Below are 20,257 nucleotides of genomic sequence, written 5' to 3'. Positions count from 1 at the left end.
GAAATACCCCAAAAACAGGTGTGTCAAGCTTGTAGTGTCATACCCAAAAAGACTCAAGACTGCAATCGCTTTATAATCTAATTATAAAAAATTGGGCCAGTGAAACTAAATGGGGCATTTGAAAGAGAATGTGTCCATTGGATATCGTTTTGAAGCCAGGTCGCACTGAGACTACTGTGGCTGTAAAATGGACCTCTCACCACAGAGCGTCAACCAAGCCTGACCCTGCAGGGCACTTGATCCAGCCTCCCTGCCCTCACAGCCCCTGTTCTCACCCTGTCCACAGCTGCCAGCAGCTTCTTTAGGAAGCGCAGCCACTCGAAGATAAACTCGGCCCTCTGCTGGTCGCCCAGCTGGCTGCAGACCTCCTCATTCAGGAGCAAACTGTGAGCCTGCTCCATCCCTCTTCCTCCTCTTCTTCCTCAAACTCGTGCTACTGCCCCACTGTGCTCTCACCACACAGGGAACTGCATCGGTGCTGTGGCCCCACAACCTGCAGGAGACACAGGAACAAAGGGGCATAAGTAAACATAGAGAAACAGACGCACATAGACAGACAGACACAGACACAGGCAGAAAGACAGAGAACAGACAGCAGAACATGGCTGCCATCCTGTTATATACCAACTGTTTACATACAGTACCTACCTCATTTTACTAATGCAAAAACAACCGGTGCTACTCTGATACTTTCTGTAAATTGTCTAGATTATATTAGTACAGTATGACAGTTAGCTACTACATTACCTGTTAAAGTGAGCCTACATACCAATTTTGTTTTATGTTAGTTTGTGGAACACCCATTGTTGATTACATAGATAGATGTACCAGATAGAACCTTTGGTTAAAAACAGCACTCCTGTTTCATGTCCTTAAGAAAACCAAAAACTGTCCTGGTGTTTCTGAGAAACACCAGGACAGTAAAGCATAGGCCTACCATCCACGACCCAGGCTACTTCAACCGAGAAGTCAGTTGAAAATTTTAGTCAGCGGTGCAGAAGTGGCCTCTGGGATGGGCTCCGGCACCCCCCTGACCAGGATAAGTGGGCATGGATAGTGGATGGATGGATGGATGGATGTAGCAGTGTCATGCAAATACTAGTTTTGCTGCAGCAGAAATATTTGCCTTTAAATGAAAGCAGCGCCAAGTGACTGGTAAATAATTTTAATCCAGCGACACTAATGCAGAGAGCTCCTGTAATGGCTTGAGAAACATAAGGGAAATGAAGGTGGCTATAAAACTAATTAGCAGCTACTTGTTTGTGATAGTCAATACCTGATAGCTAGTCAACTAATAAAAACGTTTTCATTTTTTAGGAGTTGGCTGAACTTAGGGATATTTTTATTCAAACAAACTCAATAATATAGGCTAAGTCTGACAGAATAACTTAAATCTAGGACAGTTTATGGAATTCGACTCTATACAGGCCGTTTGTGCCATTTCACCCCCCCCATTGCCAGTCAATAATCAGGTGTTGATAGCGCGACCGTGTCTGTCTCTCCTCTAGCCTGCTATTTAGCAATTGAAGGTTGGAGAAGGAAAGAAGGGATATTATTGTCTGTGCAACATTATCAGCATTATTAACAACATTGTTAACATTGTAGGCTAGTAAGGCTACTGTAGGCTATTTTGCTAACGTGGATAAAATGATGATAAATTCACACAAACCAATAAATTTGAGGGTATTGATGTTGTTAAAACAGCAACAGCAAAAAACAGACAGATACTGGTAAAGGTAAAGCGCTACCACACAACGGCATGAAAGAAATACAATGATATTACTGGCACGCTAAAAAGTACAAAACATGACAAAACACAAAATGGAAAAAAAAATGTTAAAATGTTAAATACAAAGTGCAGTATTTTTAAAGCAATTCATTCAGTCATAACAAGCAGGAACCACACACAAATTATTTTATCTCCAGAGTATCTGGAGTATTTTATCTCTTATTCCAAAAGAAAAATTAGACATATTATACATTGTAAGGAAGTTTATTCTGTCACCTATTGGATAAATTAATTGTCAATCAACCCAGATTGTACTACAAACAGCGACAACACCGTAAACAGCATGTGTGGTATTACACACGGCTATTTTGGAACGTACCCAGGCGTCACAAAGGATATACATATATATATATATATATACATCCTTTGGCCTGTGGAACTGTGGAACTTGTTGCAAGATTGACATTCCCGGGTTCAAATCGCCCCTCCGACTGAAGCAAACCTCTAACTCATTACAATGGCTTGCTGGCTAACTAAAAATACAACATTTCAACTATTGCTTTTACATCTGTAAAATCTTTGAGAGAAAATCCTTTATATTTCTAAAATCCAAATAAAATGCAAGCACAAATTAGACAGTTTCACTTTCGGCATTTTCACTGTGTTTACACTAATGTTAGCTACCTTGCAAATGACACAACAGACCGAGTATAATGTTATAGTACACATACAGGTGCCTCCGAAATTGATCTCTAACATCTGAGTTGCAATTCGGTCTGGTTGGTAATGTTACTGGTCGTATAGAAACTGCTGCAACATAATGATTTCACGCCAGGTATGTCCAGTTTCTTTAAAGGAGTACCATGGTGATTTTCACACTTTCTCTGTTTTATGTGCTATTTGCACAAGAGGCATTGAAGAAACACAATGAGCAAAGTATTAAATATGTCCGTTCTGTATTTTTGGAGAAATATGCGTTTTAAATTCATCGTCCCATTTTCAACCGGTTGAGAAAGTTGTCATTTTTCTACGTCACGAATACAGTAATCACTCCTATTTCCACGCCCCGTAAAGAAATCTGACAGGACACACCGTCCTGCTGTTCAGACAATGCAAATATTTGACTAACGTTAGGTTCACTTAAATTAGAGTTCCTTTAGATTATTTCTGGTTATATTCATTTAGCTAGCTAGCTAACGTTAGCTAGCTAGGAGGTTTGCTTTCATAAGGCAATGTTATCGATAACGTTAGCTTGCTAGTTCGCTTTTATGAGGACGTTATAGTTGTGCTTTTATCTTAACTTGGCTAGCTAGATAGCAAAAATTGTAACTGGATACAAGTCAACGTCCTTACCTTAGCTATCTATCGATACTTGATATACTACTAAGCTAGCTAGCTTGTGAAAATTCAGTCTCCCAAAGAGAGCGCGTATCATGGGGGTAGCTATGGTAACGGGGAACGGTCTGTCAATCATAGCTAACTGACAGTTCTCATTACCACGCCCAGACGGTTCGGGTGAATTTTTATAGTGGGAAATTTAGGCTTAGAAAAATACGTTTTAAAGTACATTGAAATGACTGAAGAATAAAAAAATTATGCACATTTGTTTTGTTGTTGCCTGAAGACAACTGGGAAGTGTCACGTTCAACCACCATGGTACTCCTTTAATTCAAACAGCATTCACAGTCACCGCTGCCCCTGTACTGATAACTCTTTTTTTAAAACTACGCTACAGTAGCTTTAACCCTGCGATGCCATATTTCTACATTTATGTTAGCTAGCCCTATTGATCCTCCACTGACATACAAACAAGTCATAGGTTTGTCATGCGTAATAGCCCATTAAAGACATTTCTGTTTTTAATATGACATAGACCACTTTCATTTATTTGACATTCATGGTAAAGGAAAGTGTTAGTACACAATACAGACGCCTGCAAAATTGATCTATAACATCTGCTTTGCGATTTGGTCTGGTGGGTAATGTTACTGGTCCTATAGAAACTGCTGCAACATAATGATTTCACACCAGGTAAGTCCAGTTTCATTAATTCAAAAACGCTTCACATTCACCGCTGCCCCTGTACTGATAACTACCTTTTAAAAGTTACTGTAGCTACCCAACAACCCCTCCTTTTTAAATTAATGGTTGCTAGCCCTATAGATCCTCCATCAACATACAAACAATTCATAGCCCTGTCACACGCGACTGGCCATTAAAAACACTTCCATTTCAAATGTTTCTTTTAGAATGAAGGCTGTGTGTTTGCATGTATTTATGTGTATGTGTAGTGCCCTGTATATGTTCCGGAGGCAGATATCTGTTGTTGGGTTTGATGACATTACTTCTAGGCCCCCATAATATTTTTTTAATTGTTTTTCTTCTCTGATATGACAATTTGCGGCTTCATACGCATTACCTGCAAGAATCTTTTTGTCTCTCTGTTAGCTAGTGCAATACCAGCCACCAGTCAGTGTGAGATTTGCATGCACAGGACGTCTTCCTTGGTAGCAAGTTTTGCTGGAATACTAGCAAGCTAAGCGAGCTGAGGGCGAGTCTTTGCATATGTGGTCAGCTAAAAGCTTTTATGTTTTATTTGCAGGTAAGACCATATAAAGCACAAATTTTCTGTAGTTTTAGTATGCATATGAATTCCTGTTGACATTTACATGCTTATACACGAGAATGTTGTAAGATAATGCTAGCTAAACTGGTTAGTAATATAATTACCTTGTGTGCTCGCTGCAGGCTATATTGTTGTTCACATGGTTAGTTAGCTATGTTACAGTGGGTTCTTGATGAACCATGTTATAATGCTCATTTGTGCGTTGTAAAAATGGGGCTTAATTATTTGTAATTAAATGAATCATTTCCGTTAGAAGAAAAGACTGTGATAAAGAACAGTATTGTAACGTGCTAGCTAGCAAGCTTTGCTGGAATACTAGCAAGCTAAGCGAGCTGAAAGTGAGTGTCTGCGTATGTGCTCGGCTAAAAGCTTCTATGTTTTGTTAGCAGTGAAAAAGAACTGCTTCTTTCCATTAAGATATATGGCACCGGAAGATGTGTGTCGTCATTCTATGAGTGCAGCATATGCACGTCTTTCATAGGCCTACATTTATATATGAATTATTATTATCACTTAGCCTACCCATTACAAACAGTGCAAAAAGAAATATCTCATGAAAAACAGGTTTTCAACGTACAAAAATGTCAAGTTACTCACACATACTGTAAAACACTGTTTATAAATCATTAATTCAAACTTGCAAAATTTAGGCCTGCCATTAAAAGTATTGATATCAAAATGACGGAAAGTTACTGTACTACAAACATTATAGGCCTCAAATAACTTACCTCACAAATTAAACAAGCTGTAGGCTATTCCAAAGCAATGCTACCCAATGTTTCTTAAATTGTTTTCCTCCATACATAGCACTGATCATTATGGCCAAACAGTTACATTTTTGTTTCATCTGACCAGAGAACACTCCAGTAAAAGGCTAGGTCTTCGTCCTGGTTATCACCTCCAAACTTCATTCTGGCTTTTTTATGCTGGTCTTGGAGTAGGGGCTTCTTCCTTGTGCAACAGCCTTTCAGGCAATGGCAATGTAGTATTCTATTAATGGTGGATGCAGATCTACTTTGGTACCTGATGTCTCCAACTCCTTCACCAGTTCCTTTGTTGTTGTCTTGGGGTTCAGTTGAACCTTTCGGACCAAAATTTCATTCAGCCCTGGGAGTTAATTTGTGCCTCCTTCCGGAACGCTGCAGTGTCCGTGTGGTCCCAAGATGTTTATATTTGCATACAATTGTTTGAAAAGATGCTCGTGGTGCCTTCAGTTCTTTGGAAATTGCCCCTAAGGAGGAACCGGATTTGTGGAGGTCCACAATTGTTTTTCTGAGGTCTTGGTTGAGTTGACTGGATTTTCCCATGGTATCAAGGGCAAAATGGCAGTGGCTCTACAAGTAGGCCCTTAAATACAGCCTCAGGTGCCAATTAACTCCTAATTGTGACAATTAGCCAACCAGAATCTTTTAAAAAGTCATTAAATCAATTTCCGGAATCTTCCAGACTGTTTAAAGAGACAACCTGTATGGTGTATGTAAACTTTTGACCCACTGGAATACTGATACTGAATTAAAGCTGAACTAAATCTGTCTCTAATAGATAGTTTTAAAATGACCTCTGATGTGAACAAAGTAGATGCCCTAATTGACTTGCCAAAAGAAATGTATGGCAACATGAAAAACATTTTGAGTTTGAATATCTATAGCCTAGGTGCATGTAAACTAGTTGGTTGGCAAGTTCATTTTACTAAATGTACAAGTTCTTGTATATTTGCTACTTACAATAAATACTTCATTTAAAATAAATATTGTACATATGTAACCCTATTTTACTGTGTCCTTATGCTTTTCATCCCTTACACAAATTATCCAGATCGTAAAGACTGCGTTGTGTTGTTTTATGTGTGGGTCTTGGTGGAAGAAAAGGAGTATAGGGAGAGTTTGTGGTTGCTGTTGAAACACAGTGGTGTTATTTATTTGGTGGCAGATGCAGCAGTTGAAGCAGCTGAAACAGCAGCATGCAGTCAGTCTCACACATCCAGCGTTTTAGAATTAAAAGAGTTATATCTAATTAGTTACATGGCCAACTACACTATACTGCAGCTACATACAGCTAGCGTAGTGCACGTGCTTCACATTAGTTCAATCCGCATAAAACAATTAGCCTAGTTAAAGTCTAATAAACATATGCCAAAAAATAAAAGAATATAGCTAGTAAAACACTAAGTAGTTGCAAATACAACATTTAATCCACATCCAAATTAGTTGTGTGCTTCATTCATTTTCAATAGCGAAATAGCTACTAGTCACGCCAGTGCCAAAACACTGCACACTTCATGTAGCTAAATCAATGACCACAAATAGTAACTTATAATGAACAACAAACAATCAAAAGTATCTTCCATATTTCATTAACAAATTACATGAATGGGTAACATTAATTAAGGTATAAAACTGTTTTGAGGGAGAGAAATATTTCTACTTCCTATGTTTCAGAATGAAAACACTTATAACTTGAACTTGACCTCACATGCCCCAAGAGGGTCCCCGACAACAGTTACTGTACCAGAATGGAGCAGCCCTATTTTAGTCCTCCACCCTACATGGAATAATTAATTATCCCCATGGAGACATTTCCCTTGCATCATGTAGCATTCACATTTACAAATAGACATTTAAACTAATAAACATACAATCATTGATGCAACAGACAGGTTGGACAGCTAAATACATACATACAGACAAACATTTGATATATTGACGTCTATTCCATCAATTTAGACTCTTACGAACCTATCCACACATATATTTGGCCTGTTAATATACTGTATGCTTGTACACACAGGGCCAAGTGACTTGAAACAATTTAGGAAACATTGGGTAGCATTGCTTTGGAATACAGCTTCTTTAATTTGTGAGGAAAGATAGCCTACATCGTTTGTAGTACAGTAACTTGGTGTCCTTTTGATATCAATACTTTAAATGGTAGGCCTAAATTTTGCAAGTTTGAATTAATGATTTATAAACAGTGTTTTGCATGTGTGAGTAAGTTGGAATTTTTGTACGTAGAAAACGAGTCTTTCTTCAGATAAGAATTACAATAATTCCCTGCTGATGCTATGCATAAAACAAGTCCGGCGTGTCTGGCTAATGCTAGCTAATACCTTAGTAACAGAGCCGCTAACGTTAGTCATTTTCATTTGCTAGCGCTAGAGTTAGCCAACGTAACTATTTAAACTAGCCAAAAAATGCTCGATGTGTCTGTTCACTCATATTCAACGTTACAAAGACTTTTCGGAGCACACACGTGGTCAATTAGTACTCAGAGGAAGTAATTCCAAAATGAAACTAATCAAGTCGATGGAAGATAATATACACTACGATTCTTTTTACCGGCCCCGAGTCGTGATAGGCGGCTGCCATTTGATTGCAAAGCAATCCTGAATGGCTAACTGTAGATAGCATAGCAGCCACTGTGAGAACACCGTCCTTTAAAACGGAGTACTAAGCGAACAAAAAAGTTTAAAAAAAAATCTGTTCCTACCTGTCAGTCGAAAACAATCTTAAGGTAGCAAGCTACAGATATTCCAGTCGTGAGACAGGAATATTTGTCGTTTTACAGAAGCGTCCAATAACTGTTTAGCTTAGGCTTCTTACACAGAACGGCATCCACTGCCCTCTGACAGATAGACCATCAACGTGTGCTTTCGCTGGGGTCTGAAATTTTCAAAATAAAAGTAACAACGATAAAACCGCTGTTCCCTGCAACCTTACTCATTCCCTGCGACTAAATAGAATTGAGGAAAAATCGAACGCAGTTTTATACATTACATGATATTTCTGTTTGAACAATGTTAAAACAACTTATCTGGTTTTGCTTACACGGGTATATCTAAATATCTAAATATTGAAGCAAGCAAACTAAAAACTGGCTGGGGTGCACACAAAAGCCCGGGTAGGTGTGAAAATGACCCCAGAAGTGCTATAAAGTGAAATTCCCCTTTAAATAGTTTGTTTTGGGAGAATATAGAGGTTTGCCCATACATTTCTAAAAGTAATAGAAGGTGGTGCTTTGAAAACTTTATAATTCCTTTACATTAGATCTACTCATTGGTTTATCATTGACATAGAAATGAAAAAAAAGACAAGGAAAATAGGATTCATTAAAAACATACAGTAAAACGATATAATTACTGTGCTTTTCTCTCTTCAAAAGCATTTGGTTTTAGAATATTTGGCATTATTTGGCACAGTTGCAAAAATCAATAAATTATTAATTCTCCCACAACTGCCCACATTTTCACAAGCAATTAGATACATAGTTGCTGTGGATTGTATGTGAACTTTTAGTAGAGGAACTAAGGCCCCTAAAAGTTGAGATACCCCTACCCCTAGGTAGAACAAAGCACAACCATGTTTTTTCATAACTTTAATATGTCTAGTTTTTTAAATGGATGGTTGTATAAAAATATTTTACTGCAAAATTGTTTTTTTGGTTGATGTTTGGAACCTCCCAAAACCCAAGAGTGAAAATTTAGGCTTCTCCAAAAGGCACACCGTCTGCCTTATCTACGGTGGCCCTGAGGGTCAAAACACAACAACATTTCAGAAAACACAACATTTCAGAAAACACAACGACATTTCACAAAACACAATGGGGCAATTGCTCTGTCGTTAGCTTAGCTGCGCTTTAGAGTTTAAGGCGAGTTTAAACTCGCATTTTCCGGAACAAGTCACGTGTCTTCTTGAGCGCCATTGCTGTGTCCTCGGCACCTGTGGTTGAACCTACACCTCAAGTTTAGCTTGATCTCAATTTCTGTGTCCTCAAGAAATCACGTAACAGCCGCTAGAGGTCACTTTTTGTGCGCATTTGCTTAAACCTGATGTTATGGTGGTTTAAGGAGAGAATGAGATTTAGACCCATTCAATTCCGGAATTATATATCACGTCCACTGCACAGATCGTTATACTATTTCTAAACGTTAATTCATTTCCCCATGTTTGTCGTTATTTACTTTGACTGTGTTAAATAAATTATATTTATTGTGTAGTTAAATACCGTTAACTGCAGTTTGCTGTATTACTGCAGTATATATTGGACACGGTATAATGCAGCATTTGGACACGATATAATGCAGTTTTACTGCAGTATTTTGGACATGAAACTGCACTGTACTTTCGTTAAACTACAGAATAACTTTGCAGTAAATTATTTTTGTAAGGGATTGGTCTAGGGAGTTTCTATTAGGGTATCTATTAGCGTATATATTCGGACAAACCGAATGTGCACTGCAACCACATATTAGCCGATCCACCATGTGATATAGACATGCCTATAATGTAATGAAAAGATAGCAAATGCCCTCACTTTACTATTGGCATATAGTAATATTTGCGGAGATACCTAGTTTTCTACATTTCCTGGAAAATTGTAGGCTGATTTCTCCACCCACGCAATAACAGACACGCTGAACTTGAATAGCACATTCTTTATTTACACAAAAAAGCCATCAAACTGCATGCGGTAGACCTAGCAAGTAAAATGGTTTGCAATGATGGCTTGGCGAAATGCATTGCCCGCTATATCACCAGCGTCAGGTCCGACGGCAGTACTGAAGTCCTCAAGTTCAGCTCCGTGTGGCTGAGGGAGACGGGGCTCATCCCAATCAATTGCCAAGTTGTGGAGGACTGCACAGGCGACAGTGTTACTCGCTCTCTGTGGGGTGGTTCGCAGCCCAAAGGAGTGGCATGAGGATGACAATAAAGTCGTAGCCTACTTTCCGTTGTGGTCTAACGTTATGTAAAATATTTTATTGATTGCTCTAACAACGAGAATATTGTGATTATCAAACACTTGTGCATTTATTGTGTATTTATTGAAGAAAAGATCTTATATTTGCTGGCGGATGCGATGTTAATTGTATTAAAAGTATATAATATTACTCATATAATATTGATATTTGCGAGGATCTAAAGTGCAAAGAATCATAAATTGTTATTATGGGACATTCCTTTAAATTGCCTGTTAAATTGCCTGTTCTGTGTAGATCTTACGCTAACCAAATCGTATTTCCGGTTTCCAGACAGTTTAGCAGTGAATCCCCTGAACTCATGCTTGTTTTTTACAGAGCAATCACGTTAAACACAGCTGCGGGTTAAACTCGCGAAACTACCGGTTTAAGTGGAACCGTTCTAAAGCGCAACTAAGCTAGCCCAATGCTAACTGACAGTGCAATTGCACCAATAACATTTCAGAAAACACAACATTTCACAAAACACAACGACATTTCACAAAACACAACAACATTTCACCAAACACAACGACATTTCACAAAACACAACAGCATTTCACAAAACACAACAACATTTCGGAAAACACGATGACATTTCACACAACAACATTTCACAAAACACAACATTTCACAAAACACAACGACATTTGAGAAAACACAACGACATTTCATATTACAGAAAAGGTGAGACAACACTTCTTGTTTGTTATTGGACAGAACCAAAGTCAGTTCAATGTAATTTCCTGTTTCAATTGTGTACTACTCTCAGCAGTGTCCTTGCACAAATTTTAAACTGAGTTTGAAAGGATGGAAGAGGAGATTGAAATCATAAGGGAATATTTTAACAAAGGACATTCAAATGATGTAATTATCTCCGCCAGGCAAGAGCCTGGAGGGGATTATGCGTTGGGTCGTCTGTGTGTTTGTGAATCTGTCCGCAGATAATCTCACATAGCCTACTACTGGGCCGATCAGCCTAATACTTGTTGTGCATGCTGACAGCAGGCCAAGGACCTGAATTCTAGAATATTTTGCAAATCTGTCAACGACAAGTATTTTATTTGAATTCATTTCCATCATTGTCCATTGAAATAGCCTACATTGAGTGCTAACTCTGCACTCCTCCTAACCGGCCAGTAGGGGCCACAAGTGATCAACAACTGCTTCCGTTTGAAATGAAAGACCAGCGATGTAAAATGTCAATTTAAACGTTAAAATGCCAACAAAATAAGCCGCCGTCTAACGAGGTACGTTAATGTTTGAATCTGTGGCAATTATTTTGTTGGCATTTTCACGTTGAAATTGATATTTTACATCATTGGTCTTTTGGAATTGTTCCTGTCCAGATTTGAAACGAAAGTGCCAGACTATAACGTCAACGTTAGCTCTGTCTAACACATCGTGGCTGATATGAATCAAATTAGCTAACATGTCACCACCTTTAGCGTTACTTCACTGAATCAGTGTTTTTGGAATTTTCAGTGGCACATGGTAAAAACTTGTAATTGTATTTGTCTGATTGCATTGATTGTGTAGCCTCTATTGTTGCATCAGCAAAGCTAACACGCCTGGTGGAGATCTGCACTCTACTGAGTGCACTCTTCTAGTTCTTGATATGCTTTCAGCATATCATGACATAAAAATGTTCTGTGGAACCCTGAAAGCACGCTTGAAAGAATTAGGACTGAGGAGAGGGGGCGGCTACTCTTCAACAAGTGACATCAAAAGGGCCATCTTATCAGAGCTGCGCGGACCTGGACAGATGTTTGGATACAGAACTATGTAGTTGACTTTAAAGCAGAAACATGGCCTCTGTGTTAAAAGGGAGACGGTAATGTGAATGCTTCATGAACTGAACTCACGCGCAACCTTGTCGCGGACACGTCGTAGGTTTATTAGACACATACTATTCGATGGGTCCAAATTACTTGTGGCATGTAGACGGGTATGACAAATTAAACCGTTTGGCATTGCGATATCTGGCTGTATAGATGGGTTCTCCCGCAAAATCATGTGGCTCAAATGTGGACCAAAAAACAACCCCGACGTAATAAAAAAATAACTTTATTAACTGTATTAGAAGTGTTGGCGTTATTCCCATAAGACTGCGCACAGACTGTGGAACAGAAAATGGGACAATAGCCGCCATCCAGTGCACTCTTCGCCAGCACCACAGAGATTACTATGCTGGTGTCAGAAGCCATATGTTTGGGTCTTCTATGAGTAACCAGCGCATAGAGTCCTGGTGGTCAATATTCAGAAAACAAAGGTATGTAACTAAACAGTGTATATTTCGTCTTTTGGCTTCTGGCGAACTCGTGAGCAGACTCCAAGCGGTCCTGGAGCTTCCTGGCATAGTCGGGTCCCGGAGGGTCCACAGGGGTGTCGGGAGGTTTGCCCACCATCATCTCAGCTGGAGTCCGGATCTCCCTGCTTAACATGAAAAGGGCAGGGGAGCAGGAAGTGGAGTCCTGGGCAGCAGACCGGTATGCCATTAGCACAAGGGGAACATGGGTAACCCAGTCCCGTTGGTGTTTAGCCATCACTATGGCTAGCTGTTGCGCCCGTGTGCGGTTAAATCTTTCGACCAGTCCATCGCTCTGAGGGTGGAGGGGTGTGGTGCGGGTCTTGTGGGAGCCCAGTTTATCACACATGGCTGCAAACACACGGGACTCAAAGTTCCTGCCCTGGTCATTGTGAATGACTTCAGATGCCCGAAATCTGCTGAACATTCCCTCCACCAGTGCGTTGACTATGGTCTCCGCCTTCTGGTTCGGCAGGCTGTATGCCTCAGGCCACTTAGTGAAATAGTCCATGGCAGTGAGGATGTAGCAGTTACCCCTCTCTGTGCGGGGGAACGGACCGAGGACATCAATCCCCACTCTCTCCATGGGGCACCCCGCTGGAAACTGTTGGAGCTGGGCATGAGATCTGTCTGTGGGGCCCTTACGTGCAGTACAACTGTCACAGCGTCGACAGTAGTCTTCCACATCCTGCCTATGCTGGCCCCAGTAGAATCCCTGACGGAGGCGGCGGAGTGTCTTGGCGACCTCGAAGTGACCAGATCCTGGAGCTCCGTGCACTGCCTAGAGCACCATCTCCCACAGGACCCTTGGTATCACCACCTGCCACCGTGTCTCTCCCATAGCTGGTTCTTTCCACCCCCTCTGCAGCACCCCATCACACAGGCACAGGGCTTCAAACATTGACCAGAGTCCCTTTGTGGCTCGATAAAACATGGCAACCTCCTCCCATGGGGGTCGGCGCTGCGTTGCCACCCATACGAGCACTGGTCTGATGTCCACATCCTTCTCCTGTTTGTGTCCCCACTCTGCCGCATCCACAGCTGCTAGTCCATGGCAGGTTGCCGGCCCCTCTGGGCCCACCGCTGCACATTTCACCTCAGGTTGTAGCCACTCTCACTCCTGTGCCTCCCTCTTCTCACAGTGGTGGCAGCCATCGGTGATGCAGGGGCAGCGGGATAGTGTGTCAGCGTTTCCATGTTGTGCACCAATGTGCAAGTACCATAACCATTCAAAACTTTGTGCTGTTGTGTAATCTCAGCAGCTAATAAAAATGAGAAAAGCGGAGAAAAATACATAAAAAAATACATAAAAATATGCAATCTCAGCTCTAAATACACTGTTTAATAGCTTGACTTATAGCCTAGCCTACAATTTTCCAGGACCTCACAAATATTTCGAGGACATTTAGTACATTTTCTCATTTTTCAGGTGTTTTCCATGACTGTAAAACTAGTCGATAAATTTCCAGGTTTTCAAGGTTTTCCAGGACGAGTGAGAACCCTGCAGTTTCTCTGCCAGACCACTTCATGTTAATTGTATCTTAGCATGATAGCATGAAGAATATCACTTTATTTAATGTATCCTATGGAGAAACTAGGTAAATATTAAATGTAGGAATGATAAATAGTAGGCTAAATGCCATCTTTATATCACTGATTTGAATGGAAAAACAACATTAGGCTATATATAATATGGAGGACTCCAGTGTATTTCTATACTGTATATAATTTATTATTAATTTATGATTCAATTTATGCTTAACCATTGATTTTTTCCAATTCAGTCAGTCAAAATTTTTCAATGAAATCATGTGAAAATATTGTGTCATGCAGCCTGTTGGCTCACAGTATCATCATATTATGTTATTCAAAGATAACATAAAATATAAAGAAAGAATGTATTTAGAATGATAAATAAATGTTTATTTAATTATTTAATATTAAATTTTATTTATTTAATTTTTTGGCTTAATCCGTGGTTTGTGTCCTTCTCTTCACACATTTACACTAATAGGGTCCCATTGTATTTGACTGCTGGCTGCACTACTTACCTGTTAGGGGTTGGTGACATCAGAGGGTGAAGTGAATAGTCAAATAACCTACTTTTATGATAAGATAATAGTCTGGTACATATAAATGACATTTTTTGGTGATTGGTCTCCTTACTTTAATGACAGACATATATATACATACCTTTGGGATTTTTAATTTCCTATTCAATTTCCGCCTATAATTCACGTGTGTTTTAAATCTTTGCTTTATTGTATGCAATAACTGTCTGTGAACATCCAGTGCACATTTGGTGACATTCTGATCATTATTTTCAGAGATACATGCGGTAAGGCAGACGCTGTCCCTTTCGGAGAAGCCTAAATTTTCACTATTTTTGGTTTTGGGGAGGATCCAAACATCAACCAAAAAAATGAATTTTGCAGTAAAATATTTTTATACAACCATCCATTAAAAAAACTAGACATATTAAGGTTATGAAAAAACATGGTTGTGCTTTGTTCTACCTCAGGTAGGGGTATCTCAAAAACTAAAGCCTTTTTTGGAGACTTGTTCCTCCACTATTTTCTATGAGGACATACCTGCACTATGAATTGAGGCAACAAGCTTTACTTTTTTAAGTGACACATAAAAAATGTAATTTTTAAATTCCATTTGCTGAATGTTGACTTAATGTGACACCATCTGTATTTTATTTCCTGTTATAAGCCCAGCTGTCCAATACTGCCTGTTCACGCTGAAATATATCATGACTAATGACTATGTGCACTGTATTATGAATTCATAAAAAGGTTTAAATTTTTTCAAGTCTGTTTGACTCTTGTTCAATTGCAATATCAATTTATTTAAAAAACAGCAATGTACTATAAGTAGATAGGAATGCACTACAATTCACCTTGACATTGCACATTGTACACATTTCATACAGGGGAGGCAAGAGACCATTACATATTGAATGCATTTATCAAGCATTAGAGACTTAACTGACCTAATCTGCCTTCTATACAATTGTTGCAACCCAGGCAAAAATGGCAATCATTTGTGATGATTATTTGATATATCAGATTGGCAATACCTGGTTTGGGCTTTTATTAAATTTAAATGTATTTGATTATTTCAAATTTAATTGCAATTTAGCTTTTTCAGAATCACTGTTTTAGGGGTCACTTTCAGTTACCTTGTTAGCGGCCTAGCACTCTAAATACTGAACCCAGAATAACTGGAGATCACCCTTTATCAAACTCACACTTAAAATTAATTAGAGGCAATGGAATGGTATCATCGCTTACAGGCGACATCGGTTACACTCGACTCAAAACACAAAAATCTTCAACCATACAGTTAGATAAGTTGTGAGATAGCTGTTTGGCTACTGGCCTCAGACAGAGACATGCTTAGATAGCTAACAGCAGGTTAAATTGGATTTGGATGTTATTTACGAATCAGTGTGGAGAAAAAAAGAAAAGATGGAGGAAAAAGGGATCGGCAACACCCTGCTGAGGCAGAACGACAACTTGATCCACAACACTGGAATCTCCACAGACGCCAAAGCCAAACCTTTAAAAGATAACAATACCAAACATGACTGCTTTAAGTACAGGTTATGGGGAGATGACAAATAATTTCTTAGTGGTGCAGGTGTCATGGTCCTGTGTTCCTGTCTGCGTTTTCCCTGTTGGGCCGCCAGATGGCGGCACTTCTGTTTTGTGTCCTGCTCCCCCTGTGTAATCGTTTGATTGTTTCCAATTGTCCTATTATTGGTTCTTGGTTGTCTCGTTTTCCCTTCCCTCTCTGTGGCCTGACTGTTCATGGTGCCCTCCTGTGTCTCGTCAGTGTCTGTTCTATTTAAGTTTCCCTCTCGCTTGACTCAGGTGCTGGATCCTTGTGGTTATGTCTGGTTGTTTGTGCTCCCCTACTCAAGTACCTGCTCCATGCGTTCCTGCCCATGTTCTGGTTTCCTCGTGTTTTGTATTTTCTGGATTTTCTTTGTTCCTATGTTTGTTTGAAGTTTTCCTTCGTTTGTTGAAGGTCGCCCTGCGAGGCTTTTTGTTCCCTTGTGTAAGTAAAGTCTTTTGTTCTTATCATTTGGGAGTTTTGTATTTTTTCCCCCTCTGCGTTTGGGTCCAAACCCCCCACGCATCCTGACAGCAGGCTAGGGAACTCAGAAAGGACTACTGTAAGATTAATAGCTTGTACTCATGTTACGGCCGGCTCGAAGGGCCGCAACAAACAAGTCCAAGTGTACCAAAAAAAAAAACAAAACAATTCAGAAAGTGATTTAAAAAGAGAACACAGACATTTATTAATATAAATTACAAATTAACATGCAAAACCACACAAAAGAAGCCCCAAAGAAGATCTCTCTTCAGCCTTCTGCTACAGGGCTTATATTGGGCCACAGGCAGGTGGATGAAATCAGGCAATTAAGTAATTAGGTAATTACCTCCACCTGCACTACCCAGGCAAACAGAGGCAGGGGATGTAACACCCCCAGCCATAAGACAAAAAAAGACAAAAAAAACTAAAGGTACATTGGTCTTTTTTTTATGCAAACAAAAACTGCAAAAAAAATTACTGGTGACATGACCAAACGAACACATGTCCATGAACCCGACACCGCAGGGAAGTCTGCGCACGCACGCCACAGGGAAGTCTGCGCAAAAAGTTACAATCTCAAAGATTTCCGTTTCGTTCTCTTTGGCGGTGCCAATGGCGAGAAGCAGTAATTGCAGGTGTGCTTTTGGACCTTACTTCCCATAGATCCAACCGGATCCAACCAGTGTCGCCTGTGTGAGCCTGTGTCAGTCACGCCAACTATAACACTTTTTACTGAATAAAAAATGGTTTTTATAAAAGTAACGTTATGTACATACTCATTCATTGTCTAACATTAGGCTAACTTAAGCTGTCTTCACACTGCCGAGCCGGGTTAAAATGCTGTAGCAGACCCGGGGTAGAATTAGTGACGATCAAATTTTCCACAAACGTTCTTTATCCACTTTTTGCCCGGTATGAACATCTTTACACTGCAGAGAAGAATTTGCGGGATTCGCTGTGGCTCGTGCAATTATGTATCTCGTGCAGAAGAGTGGCTGTCCTGTGCGGTCTGCAGCCATTGGTATCACGAAACATGTGCATAAGATAATGGCGTGATAGATGATGATGGGTCTCTCACCTGCAAGGACTGTTTGTTCCCCGAGTAGCCTCAATTTTAATAGAATGGAGAATTTAAATGAATAACCAAATTAATAATCCTTTAATCTAATTGTTGCTTGCTGTTGCTTGAATTTTAGTTGATTTTTTAAAATGTTATACAATTTTAATAGAATGTTTTAAATGAATTTAAATGAATTAACACGGTAGATCCGTTAATCCCGTGTAGAGATCGAAAGTATTTTTCCTGATTTTTTATTTTTGCAGTGTTGCGCTATTCCACACGGCACTGTAAACACAGTCCAAACCAGGGACTCCAAGTTCTCTACAAACTTTGTTTTTAAACCAACTCCAGTTTTTAGCAGGGAATGAAATGTGCAACATGTCATCTTCAAATGCCCCCCAGCCAGATTAATCTCTGCGCTTTTGGGATCGTCTCTGTTGTCATATGCATGGTGGCAGATGGTGCATGGCTCCTCCTTCTTCTTGGGATTTGGCTCTTTTACCTTTCCCTTCCCCTGAACGTAGTCAAAATGTTCATCGCTTGTGAAGTTCATGGATGGCGGTTTTGATCTCTTCCGGATAGTGGTTGGCCTTTCTCGGACTGGAACCTGTACCAAGTCCTTAAATGAGACTGCTGCTTCCTGCACGACCTGTACCACTGCCGTCTCCACCTCAACCTCATGTGCCAGAGGTGGTACAGCATCCTGGGGCACTGCCAGTCAGCACTGACAATGATGCTGCTGAAGAGGGGCATGCAAAAGGTGGGCCTCAAGACTGAGGTGAGGAGGGTACACGGCTGCCTGCACAGGGTCCTGCAAGGGGTGGGCCTCAGGACGGAGGTGAGGAGGGTGCACGGCTGCCTGCATAGGATCCTGCAAGGGGTGGGCCTCAGGACGGAGGTGAGCAGGGCACACGGCTGCCTGCACAGGGCCATGCAGGGTGTGGGCCTCAGAACGGAGGGGAGGAGGGCACACTGCTGCCTGCAGAAGACGCTGCGGTGTGTGATGGGTTGGTGGGGCACTAGGAGGTCTATCTTGATGCTCTCTCTCCGTCGTTTCACTTGGCACGAAGAGGGCAGCGTCAATGTGGGCTAGGTTCAACGGGTAGATCCCACTGCCCCGAAAGCCAGCTATGGCATTCGAAGGAGTCGCTGCCTTGCTCCAGGCCTTTGAAAAGACAGGCAAAAACAAGGTTCTGTCTAGCCTTTTTCCCCCGCTCTCCCTGGTGATGGCCCTCCCCTCCAGCCTCCAGTAATGCTTGAGGCTCTTGAAGAGGGCCCTGTCTGCTGGCTGCAGGTAGTGCATGGTGTGTGATGGTAGGCCATAGACATTGTTGTCCTTCATTAGGTTTAAAAACGCCACGTTAAAAACGTGGGAGCTGTATCCATCAAGCAGAAGAACGTGTGGACGTGGGTCATCTCTTGACAGGCTTTGCAACACAAATTGCCTCCCCCACTCAAAAAATAACTGACTGTTTATCCACCCGTTGTCAGACATTTTCACCATGGTGTTTGGAGGACACCCCAGGAGCCACTCTGCCTTCAGCCGTTTGCCCTTGAATATAATCATTGTGGTGCCATACCCACCGGTAGCATTCAAACTGGCAAGGCAGGTGGTCTCTCCCTTCTCACCAGCAGTGACTTCGAAACATGGTCCCCCAACCTCGGCAACCACCTTGGAGGAGAGGAAGTGGTCCTGCAGGCCTGTCTCATCACAGATCCAAATATGCTCCGGTGCATTTTCTAAGCCCAGGGACTTAATGATTTCTTCATAGTCGCTGAACCACTTCATAACTACCGGGCGATTGAAGCCGGCTGCTCTGGAAGCGGAAAGACCCTCAGGCTTTCTGATACTCAGGCTAGGGTTCCGCTTCAGGAACCCCTGAAACCAGGCATAGCCAGCTTTTTGCTTGGTTTGGGTGAAGCCCTATATCCCTTTTTTTTAAACAAATTGGAATGCGAGGTTCTGGATATCTTCCATCCTTAGGGGAAACCCCCTTTTCCCAAGTGTCTTCACAAGCTCTGTGAGGGCATTTTCATCTTCTTGGGAGATAAAGGGCTTCCTCCGGATTGTGTGCTTGTGGTCCCGTGCCTTTGACTCTTCGCTGAAGGGTCGACTTCGGAACATGCCAGGCCCTGGCCAAAAAATGAATCTGAGGGACCCTACCTGCCTCCACTAACTCCCTGTACTCAGCTATAGCTCCCTTCATTCTAGTCTCACTTCATTGGTTTAGCCTCTTCCTACTTCTCTCATTTCCCTCTCTCTCTCTTCCTCGCTCTTTCTGTTGCCCTCTCTTTTCCTGACGCTGTGGTGCCATTGTATTCTGTAATACATTTCATTGAGTTAATTTTAGGTCCTGGATATTTTCATATTTTAGCTGACTAATGACTCTCACATTTGTACATGATGAACAACTGCAAAATACTGTGTGTGTGTGTGTGAAAGAGAAGGATCAGGTATGGTAGTGATGAAGAGAGAGAGAGAGAGAGTGTGTGTGTGCGTGTGTGTACAGAACATTGTCTACCGGCATTAGACTTATAAACCTTAAATAACTATGTATGCAACTTCAGGAAGTCCCTAAATGCATATTTCCCCCATTTGAAGAACTTAAATGACTGTGCCAGATTACCGAAAGCATGCTGTCCCACATTCTCAATCATATTTGATAAAGTGGGACAACTAAAAAATGTTTGAAAGA

General features: G+C 40.9%; 1 protein-coding gene across 10 annotated transcripts in view; it reads right to left on the bottom strand.

Moving 5' to 3' along the window:
- heatr5a (HEAT repeat containing 5a) overlaps positions 1–8,021 on the bottom strand; it is a 97,925-nt gene extending 89,904 nt beyond the window's left edge. For 5 of the 10 annotated variants that reach the window (XM_064336112.1, XM_064336121.1, XM_064336130.1 and 2 more), the window contains exons 1-2: positions 7,842–8,021; positions 276–493 (exon numbers count right to left, since the gene is read on the bottom strand). In XM_064336112.1, coding sequence (XP_064192182.1) covers positions 276–401 — 126 coding nt within the window. In that variant the 5' untranslated portion in view covers positions 402–493; positions 7,842–8,021. Of the gene's footprint in view, positions 1–275; positions 494–7,841 lie in introns of those variants that run through there. The other 5 variants (XM_064336140.1, XM_064336156.1, XM_064336174.1 and 2 more) reach the window with 2 other exon arrangements.
- Positions 8,022–20,257: the final 12,236 nt, after the last annotated feature.

Source organism: Anguilla rostrata, chromosome 1 (genome assembly GCF_018555375.3).
Source record: "Anguilla rostrata isolate EN2019 chromosome 1, ASM1855537v3, whole genome shotgun sequence".
Lineage (NCBI taxonomy): Eukaryota > Metazoa > Chordata > Actinopteri > Anguilliformes > Anguillidae > Anguilla > Anguilla rostrata.
Note: the sequence above shows the minus strand (reverse complement) of the source record. Positions and strands in the feature narration are given on the sequence as shown.